This window comes from Rhinichthys klamathensis, unplaced genomic scaffold (genome assembly GCF_029890125.1).
Source record: "Rhinichthys klamathensis goyatoka isolate OS25496 unplaced genomic scaffold, OSU_Roscu_1.1 h1tg000296l_1, whole genome shotgun sequence".
NCBI lineage: Eukaryota > Metazoa > Chordata > Actinopteri > Cypriniformes > Leuciscidae > Rhinichthys > Rhinichthys klamathensis.
The window spans coordinates 228,360-252,545 of record NW_026606815.1 but is presented as its reverse complement, the minus strand read 5'-3'; the positions used below and the strand labels follow the sequence as shown (position 1 = coordinate 252,545).

Sequence of the window (24,186 nt, the reverse complement as noted above, 5' to 3'; positions counted from 1 at the left end):
CACCAAGAAAATTTGTTGGTTCTGGTGAACAATATTTAATTAACCTCACACAGTAAAGCGCTCATGTTTACAGCTCAAAATCTCTCTCTAGAACTTTTCTGTTCTTAAGTATTGATGTAATCGCTTTGTACATGCCATTACTTTGCCATCACAGAAAAGTTTTTAAATATTGAATCAAAAATCAAATTAGTATTATTTTTATTGCTAACATGAGACAGCTTTGCCTTTAACCTTACTCTCAAACTTATCTGTGTACTGTTCTGTTTGACCATGCTTCTACTGTAATGAAATATTAGAAAAATATGTGCCTTGCAAAAAGTAATTGTAATATGAATATAAGACTTATTTTTAAATAACCCTCAATGGAGAAATATGTTTTTGCCCTCTGTTGTACTGGAGAAAATGTGTTTGCCAATCAGCAATTCACTATTGTGAATCTGGTAAACATTTATCCATATATTTAGGCTGCATTTATGTATTCAGGACCAGCATTTACTTTTATGCCAGCAAGTGTGTTAGCTTCATGATCTTTGAGTTCATCAGACCAGCTTGAGTCTGAGAAAAAATGGTTAATGAATGGTTATCAAAGTGTAGGAACAGTTCACACAAAAATTTTTCATTGAACTGGACTGTAATGTTGAGAAAATTGATATTGAGAATGTGGCAATGGATTTGCAAATTTTGCTTGTCATAAAGAGGATATCTTACCTGAATGTCTTACTACTTGTGGATTTTTTTATGAATAATAAAATGAAACCGAAATGAAAATCAAGATGATGCAGAAAACTATAAAGCAATTTGTCAGCATTGCCTAATTCTTTGTATCTCATTAACTGAGGCATGACCTACTATAGTTCATTAGCGGAAGAAATGCGCATTCCCGAACTATGCAGACCTCAACATGAAAAATAAACTTGGTGTGAATCAGCCAATAAAGCATTCTGAAATGTGCAGGATTTGCACAAGCATAATTGCACAACATCTTTTTTGTTCCATAATTCCCGTAGTGTGATTAATGTGCTGTGCTTGTGCAAACTCAGATCCCCCAGCTACCCTCCTCCTGGCTGTGTGAAGAGCAAAAAGAAGCTCAAACCCGAGCAGGATGGCGTGTCAAAATCCCACCGTCTGTTACGGCGAACATGCTCCAGCACAGTGAAGCCAGAAATGGACGGCTGTGTCGGCAAGTCGCACAAGCTTTTGGGTCACTCCCTTTCCAGTGACCCGCGGATGGAGCAACATCAGCCCCTCAAGCAGCCCCACCGGCTGCTGCCAAGGCCCTGCTCGACCGCTGCGAAACCAGAGGACTGCCCGTCACTGCGGCCTCATAAACTGTCGCCGCGGTCGAGCGTGGCCGAACCTCGCTGCGAACATGCTGCTGGCAGTAGCGATGGCGGTGCTTTAAAGCCTCACCGGCTCCTGGGCCGCTCCTGCTCGGGCAGTGTGCGGACTGAAGAGCTGGACGGCCTGAAGCACCACCACCGTCTGCTCAGCAGGTCCTACTCCAGCAGCACCAAGATGGGCGACAAGAAAAGCGACATCTTTAAAGAGCCTGTCACCGAGAGCAGACGCCTCTCCCTTACCTCAGGGCTAATCGGCATCCTGGCCCCATCACTATCTTCCACACCTCAGGTAATGATGCTTGGGATTGCGTCTTATGAACATACTTCCTTGAGGTTACATATTTAGGATTTGCCTAATTTGATTGCCTGTTCAGTTCGGCTTTGGTCAGAGATACGAGAGTGTTTTGGAAATGAAAGAATTATTTAACAGAATTTATATACAGCAAAAATAAGAGTGAACACAAATTCACAGAGAATTGCTCCGACCAGGCAGAGATGAGTGAATTTAACAGGCCAAGGAGAGAGAGATCTATAAAAAATAAAATCTTGCAGAGAGATCAATTTAATAGTTGAGACATTTTGTCCCACAATGTAATGTTTGACTTGAGGCAGTGAAAACAACTTTGTCTATTTAGTTAACAAAATTTAGAGAGACTTCAAACAATTTTTTCTGTGTCTTCTTGAGTAGCCAAACAACGGAGCCAAATCCATTCCAGTCAGAGACAGAGGCTTCCTTGTTCAGGTAAAAATAAATATCTTCACTTCCCCCTTTGCCTTATTTCATTGATCAAACAGTATTTTACAGTCTAACAGTCTTTTACTTGCAAATATATTCAACATCCTCTTTCCGAAGCAACCTGAGCTTGAGGGCATGTGGTTGGTTGCAGTAGTTGACATTTTCTAGTCATTGGTATTCTTGTGAACAAGACTGAATCTGCAACAAACATTGTTTCGTCAAGTCATTCCAAATGTTCCAAACATGATGAAAATATTTTAGTTTTGGATGAACTGTCCTGCTTGTTTTAAGGTTTGGGTAGAGCTCTTGTGGTAGCCTCTAATGCTGTCATACTGTTATAGAGGAGGAGGCAAATGTTACTGAATGGTTGCTACATGTGTTTACTTGACTTATAATTGCAGACTATGGAGTATGCAGAACAGCGTATCCCTGTACTGAATGAGTTCTGTGTGGTCTGCGATGAACCTCATGTGTTCCAAAATGGACCAATGCTCAGAGTGAGTCTGTTTGCTCTACAAGCAATCTTGGATTGGTTAATGGTGTGAATGAATCATTTAAGGCACCTGCGATTTCTCTTATATTTACTCCTGAGTGTTTAAAAGTATACACTACCTTTCAGAAATTTGGGGTTGGTAAGATTTTCCAATGTTTTCTAAAGTTTTCCAAGACAGGCTAAAAACAGTTTTATTATAATATTTGATTTGAAATGGAAATCTTTTGTAACATAATAAATGTCTTTGCTCTCATTTTTGATCGATTTAATCCATCCTTGCAGAGTTGAAGTCTTAATTCTTTCAAAAAAAGCAAACTTGAACTTGAACACAGCCTGTGTTCTTTTCTATATTTCATATTAGACAGCCTCTGTTTCTGTTTAAAATAGAAAGAGATTATTTTAACTTGAAAGGATTTAGAAATGATCCTCATACCATATTATGCTTTCATGTCACAATCAAAGATGTTTTTCTTTTCTTTTTTTTCATATTTTTGTGCCATATTATTTTGCGGATAGTTGTCAAACTAAAAGTGAGCCAATTTATGTTACATGTGATTATATTAATCCAGGATTAATAATATAATTTACTGTTCTAATGAGCTTGTTTATATGTGTCCTGCAGCCCACAGTGTGTGAGAGAGAGTTATGTGTATTCGCCTTCCAAACTCTAGGGGTCATGAATGAGGCTGCTGATGAGATTGCCACTGGTGCTCAGGTACACAAACAAACACAGAATTCATACAGTCATTCTGTACAGAACCTTCTAACCAAATGGCTTAACAATCTCTGTTTGTGACAACAGGTTGTAGACCTACTGGTCTCCATGTGCCGATCTGCACTGGAGTCTCCGAGAAAAGTTGTCATTTTTGAGCCATATCCCTCTGTGGTGGATCCCAATGACTCACATGCACTTGCCTTCAACCCCAGGGTACTAAAAACACTAAGAGCGTTTAGCTTTACCTTACTCCGTCTTTTTTTGTGTAATGCTGCTACTCATGAAGGAATATTACATTCAGTGTTTCGGTTCTTCTTCAGAAAAAGGACTATGACCGAGTAATGAGAGCACTTGACAGTATCACCTCTATCAGAGAAATGACCCAGGTATCAACCAGAAATTTACAACAGGAGAATGTTTGTTCTAAGGTTGTTACATTGTTTTTAAGTCTGTCAATCAATTAAAATCAAACTATTTTAATGACATTAAAATATATATGGTATATGATATATAGAATGTTATGAATGCTATATTATAAATAATGAATGTATTTTTATAATAATTTAATATACCACCATTTGTTACCACTTTATTTTACAGTGTCCTTGTTACACATTACATGTAGTTGCTATAGCAAAAACTATAAATTATGCATGATTATTACATGCAACTAACCCTAAACCAAACCCGGTAACACTTTTTTTTACAGTGTCCTTGTTACATATGTTACATGTAATAACTGTAAGTTATGCATAATTACATGCAACTAACCTTAAATCAAATCCTAATCCTACCCTACCCCTATAGTAAGTACATGTAGTTGCTTAATATTACTCAGTACTTAAATATATAATTACTCTGTAACAATGACCCCTTAAAATAAGGTGTAACCCCAAACCCTAACCCTAAAGTAATTACATGTAGTTAACTAATATTACTCAGTACTTAAATGTATAATTACAAAACCTTAAAATAAAGTGTAGCCAATTTTTTTTTTTTTACAATTTAATTTACTATAATATTTTATAAATGTATACTGTATATAAAAGTATTTATATACTTTTTATGAATAGGTCAAAATAAATGTTCTGCAAAATATTATATTTAACACATTGAATTGACAATACTAGTTGTTTAAATCACAATCCCTGTATCTTTTATAGCATAAGTCTTCAGAGAAATCAGCCGGTGCTTTGATTCCTAATGGAGGAGCATTTTGACATTTTAATCGTTGCTGTTTCTTCTGCATAGGCTCCATATCTGGAGATAAAGAGACAAATGGACAAGCACGATCCTTTGGCTCACCCACTACTGCAGTGGTATGACTGAATGACACTTCAATCATTATCTACTCCACTCCTGCATTTTAATGATGTGTAAATGTGACAGTCAGCTCTCATAACAGCTCTAATTACATAGTCATGGAGAGTGTGTGCATCCACCTTTGTTGTACCTTGGACAGTCAGTATGATCATGTGACATACAATCACGCATATACAGTATTTAAATGCATCTACAGTCTTGCAGTGGAGGGCTTCAAACCTAATGGAGTATATGGTTGATTAATCCATTTTTTTACAGGGTGATATCCAGTAACAGATCACACATAGTGAAGCTTCCTGTTACTAGAGTAAGTCTTGTATCTATCTTAAGCATTTGTTATGATTTCCAATGTTTCTGCATATGCCACAAGAATGTGAAAATGTGTCTGATCTAGATTAAGATAATCTGGGTTAGACGCATAATGATTAATCTTTCATTGAATTGCTGGCATTACATCCCTAAGAGAGAACCATCACTCTTTTAGAAGCCATCTTTCAGTTCTGCTGCATTTTTGAAGAGAGTTTTAAATTTACAGGCACTGTGACATTTTTCAAAGTTTTAAGCAGAGAAAATGATTTAGGCTTAGCGTCTCAAGTATATGCTCTTATATCTTGTTTCTATCACAACAGCAACTGAAGTTCATGCACACACCCCATCAGTTCCTCCTGCTCAGCAGTCCGCCAGCCAAAGAATCCAACTTTAGAGCTGCCAAAGTCCTCTTTGGGAGTACCTTTGCTTTTCAGTAAGTTCCATTTTAAACACCTAAGAAAGCCTAAGCTTTTTTATCCTTAAATCAAATTTGACCCTCAGCGTTACAAATTCATAAATTCATGAATAGGGTACAACAGGGCTTAAGTAAAATGTATTTTAGCTGTTCCCAAAGTATATTATAATATCTGTCTTGCTGGAGCTTTTGGCAGTTTTGTGTGCAATGTGAATCAGGCAGTCTGAATGGTCTGTGGGTGTGCTGAACAAATGTTGTAGCCACAAGCCAGGTTTTCACTGTAAGACCTACTGTATCAGAAATGACGATTTCTCACTTTATATTCTTCATGGCTTTGTGATTGTCCTCTAATATTAAATATACTAAATTTGAAGTGCATTTCACTGTCGCAATAAGAGGAACTCAGTTCCAGCTGTCGTAACTAGTTCAGTTGCGATTCAGCTGTGCAGCAAAATATATGTAAGGAATAATTGACGATGGGCCATTTAATTATTCGAAAAAAAATGCACACCCGAGGTGGTAATCCGGCCACGGCGAGAAACGAGTTATGCGTTATTTATTTTCTAATAATTCAACGAACCGGAGTCAATTATTCCGCATTATCACAGTACGGTTACCACACCTCAAGACATTGTTCAGATATTGTATTTTAAGACATTTGTCAGGTTTTTATCCTTAAAACGCTCTTGTGTGTAGGACTAATTTCTTACTCATCTCATCCCACGCCTCCATTGCTAATTCCAAAACTTAATTTTAGAGCTAGTAATGGAAGCTTGAGCCACTGATAGCAGAGAGAGAATTAAGCGTGTGTGAATTACCTGAGTCTGTACGTCTCTCAACAGTGTTCGGCACCAGCGTCTCTACTAATAGCAAAACTGTAAGTTTATCTGCTTCAAGAACAGCGCCATTATTACCTCGCTAGTGAGAAATGTCATGTAGCTTTTAAGTTGCTAAACTATTTTACTGATAAAATCGTCAGAGCAGCGCTGACAACACGTTTCCGTGCGAGTGTGTGTCCGTACTTACTGTGTGTGAGTTTGAGTGGGAGAAAAAGAGTATGTGCTTTCCGCATTTATTAAAGCGTAATTTTGTGACAAAAAACATGGAAATAATTTGTCATTTTTATACTATTTTTTACTATATTTGCTTGGTCAGTGTCATTGTGGGTTTTGGGTTCTTTTGCGGTTGTAGGCTCTAAGGACCTTTGAAATAACTGAAATTATTTGGCGAAGTGATATGGACATGTAAATACGTCAGTCATGCATTCCCTGAAAATGATTGCACACGTTAGAACGCTCGTCAACCAATAAGATTCAACAATATAACAGCCCCATAGATTTTTTGAGTCATAGAATAGGTTTCAAATCTGTCTTTTGCTCAAATTTAATTAAAACCACAACTGTGTACAGGTGTGAAGTTTCTTTCGGACTTGAGAACAGTGGTTATTAATTTTTCAGTTTAAAAAAAGACAAACTGACTGTCTCTCTCTTTCTTTCTATCACTTTCAGTGGATCACACATAGAAAACTGGCACTCCATTTTGAGGAATGGTTTGGTTGTGGCATCAAACACAAGGCTTCAGGTACTCACTTCTAATTGTGATACAGATACAGTTTTTAATGTAATTAAACTGTAATGAAGTTTGGATGAAGCCAGTGGTTTTTTTTGTGGAAATATGATGTGATAGTATATTTATGCATAATGCATTATGTAAACATCTTAAAGGGATAGTTCACCCAAATAAAAAATTTCTGTCATTAATTACTCACCCTCATGTCGTTCCAAGGACTTTCGTTCATCTTCGGAACACAAATGACGATCTTTTTAATAAAATCTGAGAGCTTTCTTTCCCTCCTCTTACAGCTGCGCATCTACAGTACCACTTTGACGCTTCAAAACGTTCATTAAGAGATCAAATAATCCATATGAATTGAGTCAAAGTGGTAGTTGTGTAGCTGTCAATGAAGAGTACAGAACTGGCTCAGATTTTAAAAATATCTTCATTTGTGTTCCGAAGATGAACAGAAGTCTTACGGGTTTGGAACGACACGAAGGTGAGTAAATGATGACAGAATTTTCATTTTTGGGTGGAACATCTTTAAACATCTGAGCAGACCGATGTGCACGGACTTTTTTTTTTATATACCACATCTCTTAATATATGCAAGGAAGAACTTGGATAGTTCACCCAAAAATGAAACCCTCACTTACCCTCAAATTGTTCCAAACCTATACAGGTTTTTTTCTTCTGTTGAACACAAAAGAAGATATTTTAAGGTAACCAGACAGTTGACGGTAGCCATTGACTTCCTTTTTTTCCTACTATGGATTTCCATGGCTACCGTCAACTGTCTGGTTACCTTAAAATATCTTCTTTTGTGTTCAACAGAAGAAAGAAACCCGTACAGGTTTGGAACAACTTGAGGTTGAGTAAATGATGACAAAACTATCCCTTTTATAGTTTGTGAAATTCACAAACTATTAAACTATTAATAATTTAGTGGTGGATTTTCTGAACACTCTGTAAGAGGTTTATTTATTAGAAGAAGAAAAAACTATCTGTAATGTCAGTTGTGTATGACAATGTTTTTCAATATTGGTTCTGAGGAGCCACTGCTCTGCACATTTTGTATGTCTCCTTTATTGAACACCTGATTTAGATCATCAGCTCACTAGGTGTGGGCAGGCCCGCCGACAGGGGGGGACAAACGGGTCTGTTGTCCCGGGCCCAGGGTAGGGAGGGGGGGCCCTCATTAAATTATGGAATAATTGTTAAAAATAAAAAAATAAAATAGGCATATTTGTTGAAAAAAATATTTAATATTTGAGTTACATAAAAGCTTTTTATTTGTTTTCTTCCTAATTGTCCTTGAAATAGTGGTCAAGAACCCCCCCCCCCCCCAAACAAAAATGGTTTGGCCACTGATCAAAATATGATGATGTCATTTGATTTGAAGTTCAGTAGGCTAACGTTACGCTCAAAATGTCCGGTCAGCACAAGTCCGGTGCTCAGAAAAGGAAAGAAAAGAAAAGAAAAGAGAAGAGAAGAGAAGAGAAGAAGAAAATAGAGGCCTTCGAGATGTCCTAAACAAATATTTTTAAAAAGGTGGTGACGGTGAAGCTGGAACTAACGTTAGTAAAGTCAACGTAGAGCAAGGTAAGAAACAGCGCAGCCAACGTTTATGAGTGTTGTCAAAGACCCGGCACTTCGGTACCAAGTCGGTACAAATATCTTTCTAAACGTCACGCCACGGTACCAGGTTTTCTCAAACCCGGGATGCGCGTGCATGCCCAAAGCGCGTGCAGTTGCGTCCTCTTCATAAAAGCGCTGAGACATGGCGACCGGCGGTGCTGCTGCTGTGGTGGCTGTAAATCCACTTGTTGATAAGAAAGGAGGAAAGAGCCACATATGGAAATATTTTGGATATTAGCTCATAATAGCGACGCGGCGCGCTCGTTTTTACAGGCGCGCCTAAGTTCATTGTTGCATAGCAACGACAGACGCCATGGGAGAGCAAACGCTTGTGGAAAGGAGAAAGCGGTGCGAACTGCGCTCTCCATGATGACGAGGAAGTATTAGCAAAGACTTCATTGATTTCTAGCCCTTGGATTAGCTTTACTACTATTTATGGAGATGAGAAATAAAAAGCCGGCTGAAATGCATCACTGTCATCCAGACCCGGCGCCAGACACAAATTCACGGACGGGCATTCATTTTTTTCAGGGGGGCACAAATGAAAACAACCTCATTGCATCATAACAGAATCGATTATGATACTATGCAATGATCGATAGAGCATAATAATTATATAATAGGCTACTGACGCTAAAGGTACGTTTACACACTGCCTCCGCAAATTTCGATTTAATTTTTAAAGTAGGTTTGAGAGGTGTTTTCAGGTCATCAGTGGGTGCTGTGAATTATTATTGAAAAAAATTGGGCATGTTGTGTGGACCTCTGTCCCTGTTCGGGGGCATTCTCCCCCGCAAGAAAATTTTGTACATTTTAAGTTTAAATGCATCAATCTGGTGCACATTGAGAGCTCAAAATTAAGAGCTTTAACCGGCTTCGACCCATGAACTGTGCACATTGAACAAAGGAAAAGCATTGACTTGTACCTAAAGAGGGCTCAAACATCTTGTTAATTAGTCTCAGTCTACATTACATCGTATTTTATATTAAGCTATAGAATAGGAAAATTACACTACTTTTGTCCTAATTTCTTCACTTGTAAGGAATAAACCCTTGAGCTTTTATTTAGGAGAAAACACAAGATCACCATGCTGATCGTGTGAGCAAGAGCGCACTTTTCTTTAAATCACGCAGCACAAACAGAATGGCTAACGTTACTTAATTAAAGTCTTGTGCTGTTTAGCCAAAAAAACGAAATATAATACCGAAAAAACTCGACATGTCAACAAAACATAAACATCTTCCCAAACACATATCAAGCTTATTTAAAAACCTCGAAAGCAAAAACACTCATTCAAAGTAATACAATGTATTACGTATTCAGAATACAAATTATGAGTAGGCTAACATTAGTCTCCACAGAGCATAAAATATTCATTTCATTTTATTTTTCATGTTCGCATTTATGAGGAAAAAACAATGTTACGGACTCTGAAAGCGGCACTAAAAGATGCTTTAAAACTTTCACAGAGACATCAAACAGAAAGCAAAACCTTTCTTTAAAGTGAATTTCGTTTTGTATTTATTGTATCTTAATTTTAATCAATATTTCATCAACCAATTGCCTGGATGGATTTAATAAATAAGAAGTAAATATAGCAGACGATAATGACGAACCGGAGGCGCCACCGCGTGAACTGGAGCTCGTCGCAATTGAACCGAAACTCAGTGTAGGCGTATAAGGTAGCCCGCCTCACAGACATGTCTACTTTTAAACAGAACAATTCAAAACAAAAGAAAACAGACTACAGACTGCTCCCTGCTCATGTAATCCGTATGAAATGTGCATTTCTCTATGGCGTTTGAACGAAACGTTTGAATGAATGACTCAAAGACTCGCTTAATAAGACCGCAATCACATGCATTTCCGCGCTCTCTATCGACAAACCAATCAATCCGTTTACAATTAAAAAAAAATCAGACCAAACACATTTTTATTTTTATTCAGGAGTTATGTATATTCAAAAGGATAACTTTTGATAACAGTAGCCTATTGATAAAAAAGATATTGTGCAAACAAGCAAGGACTTGGTGGGACTTGAAGTGGAGTTGGTGAAGGGAGAGACTCGCTCAGGGCGAGCACTAGTGACTCACAGGGCGGGCCAGGCCCCCCAATGCCCGCCCATGGCGCCGGGACTGCTGTCATCATCGGTGAACAGATAAGGGGTCAGATCCGAGTCTATTTTTGCTGCGCTGCTCATGCTTAAAAGTGAAAGCACACTTTTGATGGACAAAAAATAAATATGATTTCACACAAAAAGTGCCCAAAATGCACAGATTTTGCATGTCTAGTGTGTTTTAACAAGAACTGCAGTAGGCTATGTCAGAAAAGAAAATGAAGACATTTATAGAAAATGTACCCATTTAAACGTGTTTTTATTATGCATTTTGGGTAAAAGTATATGGTGTTTTATAAAAAATAAAAAAAATCGTGGGGGGGGCCCCATCTAAGATTATCTTGTCCCGGGCCCAGGCAAGACTGTCAGCTGGCCTGGGTGTGGGTTCCATGAACTGAACCAAGGGTACGTCTCAATCAACTCTCTAGTTCAGTACTCAGGGTGTCAGCCATTTTAAGAGATTTCTCTATCATGAAAACCTTCCAGTGCACTAAAACGCTGCTCCCTAAAAAGTCCCGCAATGCACTGTAAAAACCAGGGAGCATTGATGCTCACTATGCTCCCTTAACAGAAGTTCCAAAGCACAGAACATAAATCAGGAGCCAACCCTAGTGAAAAAAGCCTATACCAGAATGTATTTATAAATACATTTATTTCATACAAAGTGTACTACAAATCCATTAACATATTTATTGACATATCATTTTAGACTTACTGATATAAATATTATCATTAAACTTTATTTGGAGTTCTTCTTTGTTGCACAATGCACATTTCTTAATGTTAAGTCTAAAAGGTGTTAAATATCACTATTAGTAAGGATAGTATGAACTCTGTATAATATCCGTCTTTAAATGTAAGATATTTAGGGCTCTATCATACACCCGGCACAATGCGGGGCCAGGCGTGACGCAAGTTTTTCTTTGCTAGTTTCAGCCCGACGCAGTTATCATTTTCACGTCCTGCGCCACGTTGTTTAAACAGAAAATGCATTTTCGCCCATGGGCGTGCTGGTCTGAAAACGCGCATTGTTGTGCAACTTCAGGCGCATTGTTGGCGCTTTGCTATTTTATGGCAACTGTAATAGACTGTGCCATTGACCAACTGAAACCTGGTCTAAAGTCAATAGTGCAATATACTAGCTGTTAGGCTAACTCTGGTGCAATTACTCTTAATTGTGCATTGTCCCTGTAAAAATAAACAATAAAGTTAAGTAAGTCATATTTTTTTTGTTATTTAAAGAGCGCATTAGTAATATGTGCCTATAGGCTGGTGCACAACGCATGTGCATTACACACACTGGGACGCGCAGCAGCACACAAACATGCCAAATATTAAAATGTATTACAATGTAAACGATTATTATAGTGTACATAAAGATATGGTGGAATCCGGCTTGTACCGTAGATGGTCAGCTTGCACGCTTTAACCTCGCGCACGAGCAGATCTGTTTCCTCTCTGTGTTCAGTCTTTCCGCTTGCAAATTCCGCCATGTAAATAGCAATCTGCCATGGTGCATGCGCAACTGGCTTTTAAAGGGAATGGGAGATGAGACTCTGATTAGTTTATTGCACGTTATGCCCAAAACACACCCATTACTCATTAAGAGAATAGCGACAACCCTTTTAAACCCGACCATTTTTCCCGTCATTAAACTAGCAAAAGTGGATTCGGACATGCCCTAAGTGCACTTGCGACGTGCGCTTTAGACCATGCGCTTACATCGTTAAAATATGGCACTTAAAGTGTACCTAAAGTATATTTGCAATAGTTCCACTTTAGTACAATCATATATACTTAAGTATATCTTTAATTGGACCTCAGGACTATTTCTAGATAACTAAAGTGCATTAGGTACAAAATTAGTTGTTCCAGTTTAGCAGACTTTAAGTATATCAATTTAGTATACCAACAGTACAATTGCAGAGTATTTATATTTCACGAGTTCACACTTACATACAATTAGAGTGGATAAGGTTTAATGCGTATTTGGCATGCTGTCCGGGGGGAGGGCTCCGAGCTCGGAGTTTGGCCCGGACCCAGAGTACTCCTAGCCTGGCTCCGCCCTCCTACGCACTTCCGCTCAATTTTATTTTCCTTCAGTACTACGTCTGGGATTGTGCTGTAGACTTTGGTTTCCAGAAATAATTTTTTTACCGGTCCAATCAGCGAACAGAGGGAGTGGCTGAGAACGATGACGTTGATGTAGCGCGTCAGTTTGAGTTGGAGTTCAGTAATGGCAGCGGAGAAAGACGTGAGAAAATCTATTCGGTCCGTTGTTGCAAAACTGCCGAATATCCAGAAGTTAAAGCCGGAGCAAGATCAATGTTTGCTAAGTGTTGTTGGTGGCCATGATGTTGTGGCCCTCCTCCCCACGGGGTTCGGGAAAAGTTTAATTTTCCAGCTCACTCCGCTAGTGGTGAATGAGTTAGCTAAGGCGAACGATAGGATGCAAAGCCGATAGTTGTTGTCGTCTCCTCTTGTTGCACTAATGGAGGACCAAGTGAGGGAGGCAGAAAGGTTAGGAGTTGGTGCTGGGCAGCTCGGCGTGCACGATGATCACTGTACAGCATTTGCGGCAGATCCGAAACGACCGCAGCGGCGTATTGTTAATGATTACACCCAGCTTCGACAGTTGACTGAATACATCACTGTCCTTAGTGTCAAATATACATTTAGAATTTAGAATTGTTCCTTGAACTCTTAAATTCGATGAACAAAACATGCAGCTCTCGTTGACAGACATCTTATTCTTAACATAATCCTCTGATCATTCGGACTTGTTTTTTTTTATTGCTTAAAACAATACACAAGTAATAACAGAAAACATAATACAAAAACAAACAAAAAATAATAATAAAAACAAAACAAAAATAAAACAGTAGGGGGATAATATAAAATAATTTGAACAAGTTAAGAGAATTACATGACACTGAAAAAAGGAAAATAATTACAAACAGATAATGTTTTTAAGGCTTTTTTTGTTCTCAGACAACTTAATTGAAAAGAGGTATTTCAATTCGGACTTGTTGTTTCCAGCCAGTTTCGGCGCATGACATACGTCTATGGTTACGGCTATGGCAGATCCTGAGTGACGCTGGGCAGATCCAATAGTTTTGAACTTTAACAGAGAACCCGCCTACAAGGAAGTAAACGTTTCTCAATGGAGCGAGGCCAGACTCTCTGTACAAATGAAATGTACGAGAGTCTGGTAGAACCAGGCTAGAGTACTCCCCCCCATGTAAGTGTTTATGACTGGAAGTGTGGAGAAGGGGCGGTGGAGGGATGCTGCTAAACTATCAATGGAGTGAGGTGAGATTGCTGAATCTATATACACCTCTTATCATTGATTGCTGGGTGCACTCCACTCATGTTAATTAACTGAATGTGCTCCTCCCGAACGTTGTTAATAAAACATCATTAAGTACATAAATATGTAAATGTATCTGCAATGTACTTAGCATAAAATAAATGTATTTCAAATACATTTTAGTATATTTATTTTCCATTAGGGAACTCACACAATGATACGCGATAGATATTTTTTAAAATACAAACCATTATGTAATTTTATGTCTGCATAAACATGCATCGTTAGACAAGTAAAGAACATAATCTGGCTAACATTTATCATTTATTTATTTGTTTCACATATACAGTATGTAACAAGCTTTAAATAACATTAAAATAACATTCTGCTGTTGTTCATAAATACCAGTAGTGATGTTGTACAATGAAAACATTGTCATGTCGCTGGAAGTAGAGTCATCAGTGTCCCAATGTGTAGTGAGCCAGCGTCCTTTACTGTCCTTATCAGTGCCCGAATTCATGTACATGGTATACTTGTTCACGACCTTTTAATTTAGGGAGCTGATTGAGACACAGGGCCAGATGTACATACATTTGTGAACGCAGCGTTAATAGCGCCATGGCCAAGACGCAGAAAGCGCTTGATGTGAAACCGCAGTGTGCGTGTTACAGTATGTACCAAACCTGCAGTTCATCAGGTAATCAGCGCCTGTCCCCACCCACTATACCGTAAATTGCGCGAATTTAAACATGCAATTGAATGGGCCTCCTCCTCTCACTGCTGATGCTATGACTGTTTGAAATGATCCTGATGCCAATAATTGTAATGTAGCGAGGAGTTTAACAACTGCTGGAATGGAATGTGAATGCTGAGTCGGAGATTCAATGTCATCTTTGATTTCTTCCAGTAACTGTAATATTGCGTAGCTGCTTAATCTGTAACGCTTAATAATTTCGTTTTCACTCAACTGAAAAAGCGTGATTCTTGTGGCAAAAATCTTTTCAGCTCGTCTCCTTAGCCTATGTCTTCGTCTTGCTCGGATTACTGCTGCCATTTCACCAGGAGGCAGGAAACCCGCTTCCTAAGTTACACCTGCTTTTAAGAGGCGGAGAATTTCCAGCGCAAAATAGAGGCGCGCTTTCACCGGCTTTTTCTGTACATAACGCGTAATACATAATTAGGCGCAGTTTACGCTTCCCCTCCCATCTCTTTATGTGACACTCCCACTTTCCCCTTGACCGTCCCATGAATGCATATGCATGACACGAAAAGCCCATTTTGCCATTTTCAGTTCCCGCGACAGGCAGTCTGCGCTTTCATCTCGGTGCGTCCCCGTTCGTACATGCCTCACCATGGTTTTATGCGCACTTTGCGAAACAAATACGCCTGAAGTGGGCGCAAAAGCGTTAGTACATCTGGCCCTCAGTGTGTCAGATAAGAAAGACATACAAAATGTGCAGAGCGGTGTGTGGTGTGGTGTATGGAACCCGTATGAAGTTTGTAGTTAGTTCCTTTTGAGAAAAGGTAAAAGATGGTTTGCATACTAAATCATTGTTTTATTTGCAGCTCCATGGCGCTATCTATGGGAGTGGAATCTATCTCAGTCCATTATCAAGCATATCCTTTGGCTACTCAGGTCTTAAAATCTTCTTTTAAGATGTTTGATACTGATGTTTCCTGTACTTTCTATATGACTATATGCACAATAAAACAAAAAAAGTATTACACATATATTTTTTAAAACTTGTTACATGTGAATGTGCTGTTTTTATTCATACTGTGGCTTTTCCACATAGGGATGAATAAAAAACAGCAGAAAGTTGCTTCAAAAGATGAAACTGCTGCCAACAAGACCAATATTAATTTGCAGGTATTGAATGTATTTAGTTGTTTTTTTTTAGCACCTGACTCAAAATCGTAACTTGAATGACTTTCTTCTTCAAGGGCTTTTTCAAATATACTTGGTATCTGAAACCTGTCGGTCCACAAATTTTCTTTTGCTTTCAGTCACAGAAGAAAGGCCAGAACCCCCAGTTTCTGCAGAGCCGCAACCTGAAATGCATAGCTTTATGTGAAGGTTCATGTTTGACCTTACTGCCTTTACACAGATTTACATCTTCATCTGTAATCTTTAAAAAAATAAAATAATAATATTCTCTCTTTTATATAACAGCTATTACATCTCCAGACCTGCACAAGCATGGTGACATCTGGGTAGTTCCAAATACAGATCACGTCTGCACACGTTTTTTCTTTGTGTAAGTACTTTTAAATCTATCTCAGCATATGTATCTGTGTTGCTCAATGTGTATCTGTAAAAACGTCTGTAGAGTCTGTATCTCCCAAACTGACAATCAGAACATAAAAAGCAGCACATCTGATGAGTTTGTTATTAGCAGAAGAACTGAACTGAAATCCTTTTTCTCTGTTTGTTTTTTAACCACTTGTCAACTAGTTATGAGGACGGACAGGTAGGTGACACAAGTATAAACACACAGGACCCTGGTATTCATAGGGAGATCCTGCGAGTCATCGGCAATCAAACGGCTACTGGATGAAAGATTTTGAACACAATACCGCTGCCTTGACCTCTTTCCCAAAGCTGGACATTTGAGCGTAGGAGGCCAATACCATGTATTTTTTGGTAACCACAGAACACACACACAGACATACAACAAAAAGGATATTCACAATCTTCAAAATACACTATTTATACTGTTCCCCTGGGATACATGCATATTTACACTGGCTATTCAAACTATTACCATTTTGCTAAGTTTATAAATACAAGGTACATTTTGAAAGAGCATGGTATGTCTCTCAGTTCAACTGATGGACTACTTATTTTTTGTAAAGATACAAAAAATGAAAGCACTTTGAAGAAGTACAGTATTTTGAGACTTTCTTGGAGAAAATACAATATTCCTGTGTGGATATGCACCATCTGACCTTGTTTACTAAGAGTTGTACTTGTTAAAGTACATTAATTTGTGTATACAAAAGGTGTCTACTGTATATGCACTTTATTTTTCTTAATGTATGATAGTTTCAAACTTCCATATAATCTTAAATGCCTTTCAAAGACAGATGTATTTATTGTTTGACAGTGCTGAACACGAGCGAGCAACTCCTGATTTTGACTGCATTTACAGCTGATGGAGAGCTTTGACAAATGTAGTGTAAAACAATATCCCTGTGCTACAGCTTATATGTCATGCTACTTAAAAGTAGCTGTCAGTTTACAATTTCTAAAGGCCTCAGTTTAGAATTTGCCCAGATTTACCGAACCTGCCACTTCATTAACTTGATCATTTTAAATATACAGTATTGCTGTAACATTTGGTGAGTGACTATACCAACTATATAAAAAAGTAAAACTTTAAAAAAAAATTAAACACTTTATATATATATATAAATCGGCAGCAACAACTAAACATAAAATGCATGCTGCTTTCCTGACATTTTCAAATAACTTGTTTTCCTTGATATGGTTACAGAATTTTTTGATAATGGACAAAATCGGCACCCAATTGTAAATTGTCTTTTCAATATAAATCTTTTTTGTAAGGTGATTTTAAGGCAGAATACGTGTTTGCTGCTTGTTGTTTTTACATTGTAATGTATTAACAGAAGGTTCAAATGTGTGAGTGTTCTGTTCAAGTTTTGCAATTATTTATAGTGATGTTTAGACACCTGTGTGGTTGTTTAACTTTACTTTCAGTCGTTTAAATCATTTTTGAGAAACCCAACACCCAACATAGATATTAGAACCTGTGCATAAAGGTAACACATTTGATTAGAATTCATTAAATTGTTATAAAAATATTATTTGAGGAAATGCAACTTTTACATAGTCAAGATGTAGCACCACAACACTTTTCTCACTTATGGGCAGAATTATGGGTTTTATTAAAACATGGGCACGTCAAATATGTAGTATTGATCATTTTGTGTGCAGAAAAGTATTTTGTATTTTTCCATGGGACTCTGAAATACTGGTAAATCCACACGATATTCACTTGCAATATATTCCATTTTATTCCATTGTAGATGCAATTGATTGAATGGCAACAGCTCAATATTACATTTTATCTAAAGTGAACGTTTACATAATCATTACGCATTGTCAAGTTTGTCATTACTAAAAAAGGGATGTAAATCAGATTTGTTACAATGAGTATTCCTTCAAATCCACAATCTGATCAGTTAATGAAAAATCTCTTTAAAGGATTCAAATAGGGGTTAGTTCTTACATGCATAATTGTTTCAAAACTTTATTTGTTACTTTACCTTCATTGTTATGGACTGTTCGTTATAGTTCTGTTTGTATATTTTTATACATTTTCTGCACAAATTGGTAAAAAAGAGATCATGCTATTAGCATTTGGTGCCTTATAGATAAGGATTTAATGGCAAATTTGACAATACTGTCATATGTGAAAATACTGTATATATTGTAAATAATGCCACAGCGACACAGGAGGCCAAATATTTTCTGTAGTACGTTTTTACTTTTTCCTTATTTTGCGAACAGATCGAGCTTTTTACAAGTTATGGAAATAGTAGCTTATGGATCTGTTTATGTTCATTAAATTCAAATTTGCCTATAATTTACACATTTTTGTCTTTTTTTCCTTATAACTGAAATCAGATGTAAACCCCTAAATACTGCAGAATTGCAGTTCATACACAGAAGTGTGCTGCCTACGCCTAGCCCCACTCACCTTTGATCAGTTTCCAAATGCAATGCAAATGTTCATTTTTAACTACCATAAAGTGCCTGAAAGAACCGGTGCATGACAATAATTTAGTATACAGTTGTGGAAGATAGAGGACTTTTATTTCAAGTGTCTGTCCTCTGAAGCACAAATAAAAATTATTCCAAGTGTTCCTATGGTTGTTTTTCTCACAAAATCGTATGTTACTAATTAAGCCATATCTCTGCAAATCAGTGTTAGGACAGGTCAATCATTGACTTTAACTGGCCGAAAGCCTGGACATTTGGCACAGGTAAGTCAGTTAGACTTTATTTTGATGTTCACCTTTAGACATTCTGTTGACTTTAAGTAACATTGCACCTACATTCAACTAACTCTCAGAGTATTAGTAGAATATTAGGGATAGGGGTAGTAGAATAAGGGGTTAGGGTTGGTAGAATAAGTTGACATCCACTTGCAAAGTGAAATCTGCAATTTTAACCAGTGTAACGGCCCATTGCATTGCGTTGCCTGTCAGTGACGTCATATCAGCATTACTCTCGATTTTCTGGTTTTACTTCCGTAGAATCCATGGAAGCACCAAAGATGCTTTAAGATGTTTTATTAGACAGGCGAGCAACTGTTTGGATACCTTTATCAACAGAAAACGAATCATTTGTTATATAGCTCAAAACGGTTCGTCTTATTGTTTGAATCTCATTTTCTTGATTTATTGCGAGTAACATGTTTGTACCATGTGCCTCAGAGACAATGCTATCCTGTCAAGTGGCTAACAGCAAAATAAGAGCTTTATTTGTAATGCAGCATTTTCTCTATCATACAATTTTTTTATTTTTATTAATTGCATTCCTTTTAGCAACACAATTCATCCCGTTTTCATCTATGATATTCTCATATCGATCTAGCTTACTGCAATGTAGTAGAGTAATAACATAACTTACTCAAATGTATTTTCGTATGATTGTTTTGACCAAGTCAGAGCTGCCTTACCCCACATTTTTAATTTGTCAAATAAAGTGACCTGTATGAAGAGTAATTCAATATCAGGGAGGAAAAAAGGGAACTGACAAATGTTAAACGTAACTTTAATCGTAAAGTAACAATAAACAACTAAATGAAAGGAGCGGCAGACTGCCGCTTATAAGGATAATAAAAGCTCCGGAGTTCCTCCATGGGACTGGAGACGTGACATGCAGGTGTCTCTCATTAGCATTCGCTTCATCAGCTGATTGCTTTCCATCAGCTGTGGAGGTGAAGGTGACAACTCCCATGATTCCACACTCTTTCACGGCATCATCAAACTACACCTTTATTATTGTTTTGATTAAGTGACCTCTAGCAGCAAAACTTACATACTGTGCCTTTAAAATCTAATTTCTGTAGATGTGATCCTTTATTGTATTGACATGAAACTATAAGGTTTACAGTTGAAACAGAATGTGATTGTCTTCTCCTACTCTTTAATCCCATACAGCAGCATGAGTGAAACAATGGTACAAACTAAAACATGGCAATTCATACAGTACATCCTAAACTGTGTTAACATATAAAGTGGCTGTAAAAAATAATAATTAAAATGGCTGGTCATCATGAGACTGCAATATAACCTTACTTTAGGTTGGTTATAATCATATAGTGTTTGTATTGATTACAAAGTTAAGATCATAAAATCAGTAAATTCCTTTTGCTTTCAGTTCATCTTGTACTCGTTTCAGGTAGTCTGGATCTGGGTAACCATAACTACAAAGACAAAAGCATATTTACAACACATATGGCTTATAAATCAAGATTAAACGATGCTGATAATTAAAAGGGCTTGAGATGAGGTAACCACCAGAAAATGTTGACAACACCCAAACGGTTTACTTACTGCGTTGGCCCTCCGTCACGAGACGTCTTATGGTGAATGTCATTCCAGGTCACCACATTGTTCTTTCCAGTGGTAGATGAACATCCAATAGTGAAAGTGAGTCGCTGGTCAAACGCCCTCCGCAGAAGCTTCAGTACGTTGTTCCCCTCTGTTGAGTCAGGGAGGTAAGCTATGCGGGACGCCCCCATGTACTCCATGCCTGGGTTTGGGTGTTCATTCTGCAGAGTATGAGGTAATCAAAAGACTCTGAGGTGTAACTGATTGTTGTTATATTGAACAGCTCAAAGCAGAAGAATGTCTTACACTTCATTGCATTCATACTCACCCCCTGACGTCCACTTGGTATATGGTAGGTAATTACGATAGTTCCATATTTTCTGTATCCAGGTAAAGAAGAGCTGTCCCTTGAGACAGTCATGGTTCCTACTTTTGGTTGCGTCCCTGTAAGATCGCCGTATATCTCTCCACATATCGGACAGGCTGGTTTCAACTGGAAAGCCCTAGCCAAACAGTCTTTACAAAATTTGTGCTTGCATTTACTTAAAACTGTGCAATCAGGTGTCTTGATTGAATCCAAACAAATTGGACATTTCTCATCTTTGGCTGGGTCCGTTGATTTTTCTTGTGTCACGGGTTGCTTGTAAGGTATGTCATCGTCTTTTGTTTTTCTTGGGGTTTGGTGCTGTGGATATATTGTTCCCATTCTGTGCTGTGCACTCCCATTCAAAAATGTGTCTAATCTTTCAAGGATAATGAAGCTGCCGGTCAGTTCCAAACGCTTTTGATCTGAATTGATTAAGAGTTCTGGAAACTCTGCACTGCAAAGTGCAATGATATTTGGACTGTAAACGTATGTCCTAGTTTGCAGCCCTGTTGCAGTCTTTTGATATAATGTTATAAACTGTTCTCGTGCAAATTGAGCTTGTATGTTCTTACCAGTCTTGGACGTAAAAGTCACATGACTTGTGGACTGATTTATGGAAACCCCATTCCTATTTTCTATTATGTGAAGTTCCTTAGATTTCTTTTCTTGTATGTAATGCATTATAACTTCATCAACCTGAACTGGTTGAACTACTAAAGAGTAACTTTGAGCTTGTCCCAGACCTGCTGCAGTGTGGCCCCTCAGGCGCATCTCTTCTTGTCTTAGATTACTACTTCCATCATATGTTGGTCGTGTAGTTATACACTTTCTATGAATATCTTCAATATCTTGGAATGACCCGGTGGCAACTGTATATCCACCATCACTTCTAAGTGTCACTGTCTTGCCGTGAAGAATGCTTGAAACTGAATTTGGCGGTATGGTGGCTGGATCAATCTTAAGTCTCACTTCAGTAAATATCTGCAATGGATTTGAAAGTAATAGCCTAATCATAGCTGACTTATTAACAGGGTATATGCAGACAATCAAATGTAAGAGTTTTTAACACCTTAAATTTATCAAACTGTCGCCACGTTTGTCAAAATACTATAAACAGGCTTTAAGAACCTCATAATAGCTTAGGCTACACCTATATGCGCAGAATAGTCAAGCTAGCCTAATAATGAAAGTTTTTTTTTTATATGAAACTTACTGCCCTGACATTAAGGCCATAAATAATAAAGAAAAACACAGTTAAAGGGGTTTTAGCATGACTGTTAACAAACTTACCTTTTGCGGGCTCGCCATCTCTTTATTTCTGCCGATGGTGTCTTTCAGTTGTCAGGGAAATCAATAGTAGGCCTATCCAGTATACAAAAAGCAAGCCTCTATCGTAACCGTCAAGAAACGTGTTTCAAGAAAAAAAGTATACCTTCTTTTCAAAAGAAAAGCACAATATAAAGAGTGCTTCTTTTGGTCCAATATCACAGTGTCACTCAGAACAATGTTATCACCTTTTGAACGTAAACGCTGCGCTTTAGTTTCAGTTTTGAAGCAGGAAGTTCAGGAACTCATGCGCAGTAATTGGCGCTCAGGGTATGTTCAGGGTTGCCAGATCCCAGAAAAGTGTCCAGCATAAAGCCAACTCAAATCTATTTACGGGTTTTCAAAGTCAAAGACAGTGGGCCAACACAAAGCTACATGATACCTAACGTGTCAATAAATTGAAGCAGGCCTGTCCTGCCTGGATACAGCCATCAATTGACACTTGTCGCCATGCAGTCTCCGTACCCGATATGGCCTCTCTATTATAAATGAAAGAACCATAAAATAAAGTTTTGATTTTGTTTATTCTGTTTCAAAATATTTGATTTGACTATAGCTAGATTTGTTTAAATGTAAGTGCATTTTTAATTAGTTAATCTGTACTATTTCATTCTAATAATTTACTTAATCTTTTTTTTTATTTGGTAGCCTACTTTTATTTCTTTTACTTTGTCTTTGTTACTCTGTTAATTTTCAGTTTAAAATGTGAGCTATGGACCTTAGTCAGGTTAGACTCAGTCGGAATGGCACGCACTGTAAAGGTCCTATATGTATTTTACAACTCACAACTTGTTTTATGGAGTTTTGGTCAACTGTGAGTTTTTTACCTCTGAAAAACATTTTGTAAGCTGAACAATCAGTATGTTGTTAAACAACACATTTAACAGACTGTAATTCTATCCCTCACAGCCTCGTTTTCATTCCGGTCAGAAATGAATGGTGCTATTGACTAAGGTCTGTAGGCCTAAACATGAATAACATTGTCAGTGACATAGCTATCCATAGAATGCTATATCTGTAAATTTTTGCCTTAAAACACGTATTGTCCCAAATTTGCAAGACCATTATTAATAGGCTACATACACTTTTCTCTTCATTCACTCTCCTTCTCTCCACATTAAATCTTATTTTGTCTAAACAAGATTCAATGTGCAATAACTCTACAATGCCAAACTCAATTAACCTCCCTTAAAATTCCTATGTTTCAGTGTTTCAATGTTTTCCAGGTTGCCAGAGTTCATTCCAAGGATCGATGCACATTAGTAAAAGGATCTAATTTCATTTTTATTTGTCTAAAAAGAAGCTTTTCGGAGACCACAGTACATTAAAAAAGTACCCCAAAATCTGCAACCTGAGACTGCATTTTCAAAATAGCCCAAGTGTGCAGGAAAACATGGTTCCTTCCTTTGAGGTTAGGCCTACTGCCCCAGTGAGAAGCAAGGGGACAATTTTACCACAATTCTTCTGAGTGTAAACAAAAACAATCTAATAATTGGCAGTTAGACCTATTTAATGTACAAAAAAAACAAAAAAAAACATGGTTTTCAAATCTATAATGTTAGGTGCACATTTTATTCTTACAAATAATTTTAAAGATCAGTAGGTATTGGTATTGTTATCGGCGGCCTTGAAAGTATGGTCTTGTAATGGAAAAAATATTATACCCATTCCTACGAGCCGCTCTTGCTGTGTTCATAAAGTGGGAGTAAATTACAAATGAACTACATAAGCTGCCAGATGTTTATCAAAATATAGTTTTTATTTATTCAGAAGTCAGTGTTATTGCAGTGCATATTGCATGCCACTTGCAAGGGATTATGCAATGGAAGTATTTTTGTAACAAATGAAAAAAAAATGTTCTATATATCAGAGCATGAATTTAATTTGTGAAAATGACAGATTTTTCTTTGAGTACACTGTAATGCACAGGCTACTGAGGATGAAGTTAAACAAAATGC

The 24,186-nt window shown here is 37.6% G+C and overlaps 2 protein-coding genes across 3 annotated transcripts in view; one reads left to right on the top strand and one right to left on the bottom strand.

The window, feature by feature from the left end:
* parp8 (poly (ADP-ribose) polymerase family, member 8) overlaps positions 1-17,345 on the top strand; it is a 37,576-nt gene extending 20,231 nt beyond the window's left edge. The window contains exons 12-26 of the mRNA XM_056269990.1: positions 1,041-1,629; positions 2,029-2,082; positions 2,478-2,573; positions 3,192-3,284; positions 3,372-3,497; positions 3,605-3,670; positions 4,536-4,603; positions 4,866-4,914; positions 5,237-5,349; positions 6,840-6,912; positions 15,517-15,586; positions 15,747-15,820; positions 15,958-16,027; positions 16,124-16,208; positions 16,406-17,345. Of these exons, the coding sequence (XP_056125965.1) occupies positions 1,041-1,629; positions 2,029-2,082; positions 2,478-2,573; positions 3,192-3,284; positions 3,372-3,497; positions 3,605-3,670; positions 4,536-4,603; positions 4,866-4,914; positions 5,237-5,349; positions 6,840-6,912; positions 15,517-15,586; positions 15,747-15,820; positions 15,958-16,027; positions 16,124-16,208; positions 16,406-16,508 (1,729 nt within the window). The 3' untranslated portion in view covers positions 16,509-17,345. The remainder of the gene's footprint in view (positions 1-1,040; positions 1,630-2,028; positions 2,083-2,477; positions 2,574-3,191; positions 3,285-3,371; positions 3,498-3,604; positions 3,671-4,535; positions 4,604-4,865; positions 4,915-5,236; positions 5,350-6,839; positions 6,913-15,516; positions 15,587-15,746; positions 15,821-15,957; positions 16,028-16,123; positions 16,209-16,405) is intronic.
* Positions 17,346-20,248: 2,903 nt separating this feature from the next.
* Positions 20,249-22,475, bottom strand: si:dkey-3h3.3 (uncharacterized protein LOC100144568 homolog). 2 transcript variants are annotated; one of them, XM_056270094.1, is made up of 4 exons: positions 22,193-22,475; positions 20,864-21,883; positions 20,539-20,756; positions 20,249-20,408 (listed from the first exon to the last, which is right to left on the bottom strand). In XM_056270094.1, the coding sequence occupies exons 1-4, from the start codon at positions 22,208-22,210 to the stop codon at positions 20,339-20,341; spliced, it is 1,326 nt and encodes a 441-aa protein (XP_056126069.1). In that variant the 5' UTR covers positions 22,211-22,475; the 3' UTR covers positions 20,249-20,338. The 2 variants fall into 2 exon arrangements, with proteins under 2 accessions (XP_056126069.1, XP_056126070.1); XM_056270095.1 differs by having other exon boundaries at positions 22,335-22,472.
* Between the last annotated feature and the right edge of the window lie 1,711 nt (positions 22,476-24,186).